At 39.3% G+C, this 7,809-nt stretch overlaps 1 protein-coding gene and 1 pseudogene across 1 annotated transcript; one reads left to right on the top strand and one right to left on the bottom strand.

The window, feature by feature from the left end:
* The first annotated feature begins 806 nt into the window (after positions 1-806).
* Positions 807-2,501, top strand: LOC131680986 (uncharacterized; annotated as a pseudogene).
* Positions 2,502-2,552: 51 nt separating this feature from the next.
* Positions 2,553-3,336, bottom strand: LOC131685401 (asparagine--tRNA ligase, cytoplasmic-like). Its single transcript, XM_058969102.1, has 2 exons — positions 3,170-3,336; positions 2,553-3,113 (listed from the first exon to the last, which is right to left on the bottom strand). Exons 1-2 carry the CDS (start codon positions 3,334-3,336, stop codon positions 2,624-2,626), a joined length of 657 nt encoding a protein of 218 aa, XP_058825085.1. The 3' UTR covers positions 2,553-2,623.
* Between the last annotated feature and the right edge of the window lie 4,473 nt (positions 3,337-7,809).

The following is a 7,809-nucleotide window of genomic DNA, read 5'->3' as shown; positions in this document are numbered from 1 at the left end:
GCAAACAATCGTGCATTCTGTTGGTTAATTTGATCTGCATAGTATCAGTGAGTAGTTGAGGGATATAACAATATAAACATTCGCGATATTCTAATCTGCATCTGTTTCTCATGCTGAAATATCGATATATCGTTTTGCATCACCTGCTAGTAAATATATCATTTTGCCTCATGTGCTTTAGTAAAATCATTGTTTTGCCTCACCTACTAAAGAAGAAAATTGATGTTGTTTATTTCTGTTTACAGTTTGTGACCAACGTGTATTTGTTCCTGCTGTCCAACAATTCGCTCGTTCAAAGGCAACAAACGGAGGATAGCGAATCGCTACCGGAACAAACGCAAATTCTGCTGATCGATCGTGTCAATTGTGCTTAACAACGAATCGCTATACTCCGGGCTGATCGTGGTCCGGCACAAGATGCTATACCGGATCTACGCTTGCACGGGAAATTGTAACATACCGAAACCGAATGAGGGGGAAGATGCATCAAACGGTGCGGGTAAGTTCGATGGCGAATAAATATGAAAAATCATTACTGACTTCCGTTCATTGCAGTATCGTCCCCACTGGGCTACCGACCAACGTGTAATTGTTCCTGCTGTCTGAAAAGTCGACCGGACTCGCTCGATCAAGTACCAAACGGGATACTGAGTCGCTACCGGAAGCGACACCAATTCCGCTGAAATCTATCGTTTGTGTGTTACCACGAACCGCTATACTCCGCGCTGATCGTGCTCCGGAACGAAATGCTACACCGGTTCTACGCTTGCATGGGAATTTTAATCGTACCGAAACGGTAAGAGTAAATGTCCATCTGCTTCCAGTGTGCGGCAATGAGATTTCAGCTCGCCGGATACACCACGGCCGCAGCTGCTTGTAGCAGGTGAATTTGCTCAACACCATATTACGTTTAAAAGCGACCCAGACCGCCCGAAATGTCACCTGATTTGCTGTCTGAACGCGTTGCTCATCCAGAGTTGCTTATTTTGGCTATTCGCAACTAACCTACACTGGATACAGGTCGTTCCTGCATCCGCCACCCGTGGACGCGCTCGACGGCTCTCAGCTGAGTTTGTGTATGTATGTGAGTATCAAATAATATCACTTTTCTCAGAGATGGTTGGACCGATTTAAACAATGTTATACTCAAATGAAAGGTGCAACATAGCCATAGGCTGCTATTGAATTTTATTTGGATCTGGTTCTGGAGTTATGAGTTGGAAAGTGCGATCGCACATGAAATTATCTAAACCTTTGCGCTTTTTGCATATAAAGAAATACTATGCAATCACTCCACAAATCAACTTTTCAACTGAGACTCGGGGGCCGAATGTCATAATCCATTCGATTCAGTTCGTCGAGATCGGTCAATGTCTGTGTGTGCATGTGTGCACATCTAGGGGGAAGTGGCCCAATTCGGACCGCTGGCCAATTCGGACCCCCAGCTGTTTCTCAGCTATGGTAATATTATGAAAAGCGTATATCATTGTCATGGCTGTCATGTAGCTCTGTTTTATATCACAAAATTTTGCGGTTCTCAGTTTTCGTATGCGGGCGCTGGGGGCGAATGTTGTTTTGGAGCGCTTTTTTGAAAAATGTGTAAGCCAAACAACACAATTTTCGTTGGCAACAACAATATATCAAGTCAAATGCATTATCGTGATTTTGGATCTACTGGATAATATCTTTTATTTAATATCTTGTTTTGGGCGAGACTATCAACTGTTTTCGTTTAATTGGTGTGTGAATAATAGAATATGGGATAAGCTTGTCAAATTCCAGCAAAAATCCGCATTGCCGTCGACGGGGGTACGAATCGATGGGTTGACTTTCTTAAGGAAAATATTGGCACAGAAGAACAGTTCGGTGACGGGGAATTTCGATTCCTGCACCGATTAATCTATGACTTAAGGAAAGCGGTTGAATTGCAAGGTAAGAACATTACAAATTTAAAAAAAAATCACTCGTTACTGATGTCTATTTAACAGATAATCAAAACACCCAAATGCTACAGATTTTACAAAATCTCTCAAAGCGATTTAGAGCACCAGTTACGATAGCGAAATAAGTCGAATTCTGGTGTTGTGTGAAAGTTCTGGCCGGTTGTACCAAATCATGGCCAACATAAATACTTTGTCCCTGGCCCGTGACATTCTACCGAATGCATTTGTATTCTTGCGATCCAGTAACTCTCAGTTGGCTGCTACCGGCGGGAACCCACTTAATTCAAATTTCCCCTCGGTTGGTACACGAACGTATCTGGTGTTCGCTTGTTCCTATTGGACAACGGGCCGTATGTAGCACTAGTGGATTGCACTGGAACCTCGACAACCGGGCTGTTTGGTAAGCACTTCGAACACTCACTCTAGCCAGGAAGTTCAAATTCAATCAGAGAGTGCCGTACTTTGGTTAATGGGAACGACCCCGAAGGATATGTGGTAAGAGTATTGCCTGCAACTGAAAATACGCGTTCATGTCAACGGGCTTTTAGGTGCCTAATAAAATTCCCTCATCTCTCTGTATGTTGCTTTATTAGATATAATACAAATATATTGATATAGAATGACAATATTTTATTTTCTTAAAGTAAAAGTGTCAATTTCTAGCTTTTTAGTAATACTGTTCAGAGAAATCGACCTCCGACAATTAATCGGCGATCGTCTTCACATCTAGACATGTAAAATGATTTAATTTTCGCGGGAAACCGGCACAGCATTATTGGTTCGTTTATTTGCTCCGTCATTTTTCGTTCCGGACCCTCCGGAATATCATCGCCAAACTCATAGAAAGTTCCATCATTCTTGGTGACGTTGTTCTCCTTTAGCCAGTCAATAGCATCGACATAGTTCGGTGGCATAAAATTCGGGTTAAGATGACCCAACGGAGATTTCAATACTCGATCGATAACATCTACTATCAAATCTTCCAGCCGATCAAGTAGCTCTTTGAAAGTAATAAAGGGACATTCACCCTCAATATAACTGTATTCTGCTAAATCACGGCGAGCAAGACTCTGCTCTGCACGGTAACTTTGAGAAATGCAATAGTCGCCCAATGCCGGCAAACAGGTTTCCATATATTTTTGTGAGCTTTGCGTCAGGAATGCTTCCGCCCTAAAATGTATTTATTGTTTGAGCAAATACTTCTAATGCGAACATTTTTTATTTACCTAAAATAGTCCAGTTTGAACAGAGTCGACCCTCCTTCAACTTGTGTTTGCACCAGCGTCGGCGGCGTTACCTCCGTGTAACCACGTTCATGATAATGCTCCCTAAATGCCATCATAATGACATCTCTCATCTTGAGAATTTTAGAAGTATTTTCGCCTCTAATCATGTGTCTGTTATCGAGCTAGACATCAGGATAAGCATCCTCGTTCAAAATAGAATCTGCCACACCGGCCGGAGCTAATCCAATTAGCTACCAATAATCAACGTGCAGCTCATGTCCACCGGGAGCGGACTTACCTTCTGGAACCTCTGACACAAGGTATCGCTGAGAACGCTTTTCAAGAATTTTCTTGAGCTGAGATTTGGCTACTAGTTCGTAGGGTGATTCCGATTTTGCATCCTTAGCGTTTACATAAATTCTTGGGAAAGGTTCCTTGCCGGCGTGCTTCATGGCTTGTAGGATTGTTTTGAAGGGTTTTTCCGCTGTTCCATCACCGAACTCGTCATCGCCACGCTTTTCCAAGGTGTAGAGATCGTCTGGAGGTGGTGAGAAAAATTGGATCAATATTCAATTATTATTATCCATCACCGTTGGTTGAATTTCAGCGGCCGTTCACTTTCCGGCAAGTGTAATGGATAAGAGTACTTACTGGCAACGTTTGTTGAGTGCCGAACAGGGGATTGATTTCCGTTTCATCCTTGTTACTACGAGTAGGTTATGCTTCTTTTACCATCTCAGCATAGATATCAGTTTCGGCTGCCAACGTCGGATGGTAATCTAACGAGAAGAGATGTGTGTGTGTGTGTGTGTGTTAACCTTCCTATCTCCCACTAGCTGGTAGTGATTTACAGAAAAAATATGTTTGCATTTATTTAACCATTCATGCAAATAACTTGGTTCACGGATTTAGGAAGGTGTTAGCTCAATTGACTTTCCTATGACCCATTTCGTGTACAGTGCCAGACATGTTCCGAGGTCATCGTTCCATCAACTAGCCCCGCCTTACTGTAATGTTTATATCAATTGGATTATAACATTACAGTAAAACTTCCGATTCCATTTAATCAGGAAATCGACACGTATTTAGTATATTGGTTCAATTTGTATATATATAACATAACACATGTGTACTAGAAAACTTACCATTTTTGCAGTTTTCTACCTTCATTCCTATCTCCCATTTATGTCTCCTTTGACTCTCATCCACATTTCTTGAATTCCTGCTTATTTAAGAAAGAAAAGGGGAAATAATAAAAAAAGAACCGATGGACTCCGTGTTTTCCTCAGCGCTTCCGTTTCTCTTAGTCTGATGTCACTGACTGTTGGACTTGTGTAAGTTGTTCCATTGGAGATCTCCAAGGACCTGTAATTGGAGGAAGATCTGACTTCTATCCAGAAGTATCAGTTTTTCACATTAATAAATTATATGTGTGCACTACAAAACAATCCCGTGTATAATGCAACCATTTTTTGAACATTTATATGTACATATACACACATATACACATACACATATATACATACATAGACACACACATGTATACATAAAAATATACACATGCATTCATACACACATACAATTACCTACATACATATACGCATTGTTCATACATGTATACATACATACACACATATACACAATTACATACATATACTCGAGTTGAAGGAGGACCCCACGATTAACAGCTCAACTACACCGAGCAAAATTTACATTGAATTTCCATAAAAACGTCTTATGACTTTCAGACATAAGGATTTTAAATGGATTTTATAAATTTGTCTTATGATTTGGAGGGGAAATTTTCCAAATCCATCTCTTATTATTTTCATAAGACAGTCTTATGAAATTTATGAAAATGTCCGAATGAACGCCATAGGTGCCCATTTATGAAAATTGCTGACATTTATAAGTAGAAAACATAGTAGAAATAACGATTTACATAGAACAGTCTTATGAAATTCATTACAATGTTCGAATGAATGCCATAAGTTTTTCATTTATGGATATTATTGTGCATTTATATAAAAAAAGAACATGGCTGACATTTCTCGAGCATTTTTAGTAGACAAAAAATCAATAGTAAAAATCAACCTTGAGAGGATATTAGGTTTTACACCAACCGACGTAACCCCACAAAATGAGCCGGATGAACTACGTTTAACAATTCGCGGTGGTTTGTTTACATGGGAGTTACGTGAGTTTGAATGTAACAGATGGGCACCCGTTGCACGCAACTGACAAAGTAAACAAATCACTGAGAATTGTCAAACATGAACGTCATTCCTCATGAGTTCATTCGTGTGGTCATCTTGTAGAACTCAATTCAGAAGATTGAAGAGAAAACTCTCATTAAATATTAAAATTGTACATAATGAGCAACGCTTCGTCAATATTTCTTAAGAAACTGGGCTTAGACAACTGCACAGAAAAAAAATGTTGGTAAAAATAAGAGTTTTTCACTCTTAGCAAAAAACAACCAACGCATACTTTTAGTTTACAAATAAAACTTTTGTTTTGAGTACTATTCTTCATTTGCTTAAAAGAAAAACTTTTACTTTGATTATTATTCTTGATTAATTTAAAAGTTTTACTTGCAACCTAATAGTTGGCGTTGGTTGTTTTTTGCTAAGAGCGGAACACTTATTTTTACTAATATTTTTTTTCTGTGTGTGGGAAACTGGACTTGACAACTGAATGATAATGATTGTTACTTCTCAAATGATTTTGATAATTATAAAATACGCGTCAGACACTAATTATATGCACAACTTATTTCATTTCAAATAATCGGATATCTTCTGTAAAAATCATAACCTTGTAAACAGATTTAATGCTCACAGTAATTTATTCAATGACATAAAAACAATTTAAAATTGTTGCAATTTGACTGAAAATCTCACTTCTTTTGTTTCAAACAGCGGTAATCAAAAAGTACTGAAACTATTAACTCCTGGTTGGCCGTCCAGGCCAGTACTGAATTCATAAGAAACAATTATAAACTTTTCACAAAAGTGACGTTTATGAAAAACAAAATACAAATTTATAGAATCAATAACAGATCTCATGGGTTTCATGAGAAAAACTTATGAAATTCTTAAAGGCATATATTGGAGCGAAGTCATAATACTGTTTTATGAAATACATTATTTGTACGTCTATAGAGTGCATGAATAAAGATCAATGAATTCATAAGCCTGCCTATGACATTCTAAAGCGTTCAATGACATCGTCAGAAGGTTGGTTCATATGCCGAGACTTATGAAATTCTCAGATGCTTTTTGCTCAGTGTATACAAGAGATTATTACCACATCACGGGGTGAAACGGCAGAAGCTAAAGCCTTAAGCCCGTATACAGTGATTATGTGTATCGACCAGGATGATATCAGGACTGTGAACGAGCTAAAAGGTGCACTGAAGCTGCATTTTAACCTGGTCGAGTTGCACATCTTTCCGAGCAAGTGAAATCAAGTGAATTTCCACTCCACTCCACCGTCGATGTGGAAAACAGGCTGGGGATCTAATCAAAATATTATACTCGAAGAGATCGCAGCAAAGCGTTTACAATCACTTTCACCTGACGCGGGGTGTATTCTTTGGTAGCGGGTAAAACTCTCTGTCGATCTCAATGTTATTAAAAAAGGGTTATCAGTAGATTATGCACAAACGTCGCGAATCACGAGTCACGAGTTTGCGAGACCAAAGCAAAATTAGCGTACGCGAAGCGAAGTTGTCCGTTGGTAGTTTTCATATAATCGAAACATTACTGTATATTAAAATAAAATAAGTTATATTATGATATGGATATATAAAAAATTAGAAGTTTGTGTACAAGCTACATCATATTTCTAATTCGACTACCTTCGCTCCTCCGCTACAACATCCTCGCTACAAACCCGCATGATCCATCCAGACCCAAAACTCGCTACCGCGGAGTCCGCCGCAAAATGCAAAAAAATATATAACAGAAGATAGGAGTTGGACACAGAAAACGCATACACTCCTTATTTGAGTCTCTCAGTGCACAATGAGGAACTCAAACTCGCCGAACCCGCACACCCTTCCTCCACCATCGTATCCTATCCACCAGTGCTCTCTCAAGCACACACACCAATTATGCTCTGAATAAGTGGATAAACTGAACACGCTTAAGGTTGGACAGTGAAAGGGCGAAACTCGCAAACGAAAAAAGCAGTTCCCCTCCACACCGCATGTCAGATCCTCACAAAAATCAATCATCAGTACTGTAACAACATTCTACATACGCTGACTGATCTCTATGAAGATCCGACACACGGTGCGGGAAAAAACCGCCTCCCCCGCCCGCAAATCCCGTGCATTCTCTGTCCAACCTTAACGCACAAAATTCACAGTAGACGAAGCCAAAGATAAATACAGGTAGAATACACGCCATCTGTCCAATCTGGTTGATGTCTTCGTGTAGGTGAATTGCATGAAAACTTAAACTGTTCCCATGTCCCTGTTCACTTCTCCTTTTGAACCATGTTTCGCGGTAGGGATGCTAGGTATATTTGCGTAAACTACCGCACAATATATGAATAGTACCACTTATTCTTCACTATTAAAGCATATAATTATATTGTAATAAAAAATTAAATTGGCGCAATGTATGGTAGAA

The sequence above is a fragment of the Topomyia yanbarensis genome, chromosome 2 (genome assembly GCF_030247195.1).
Source record: "Topomyia yanbarensis strain Yona2022 chromosome 2, ASM3024719v1, whole genome shotgun sequence".
In the NCBI taxonomy this organism is placed as follows: domain Eukaryota; kingdom Metazoa; phylum Arthropoda; class Insecta; order Diptera; family Culicidae; genus Topomyia; species Topomyia yanbarensis.
The sequence above is the reverse complement of the archived record's forward strand: the minus strand, read 5'-3'. Positions and strand labels throughout refer to the sequence as shown.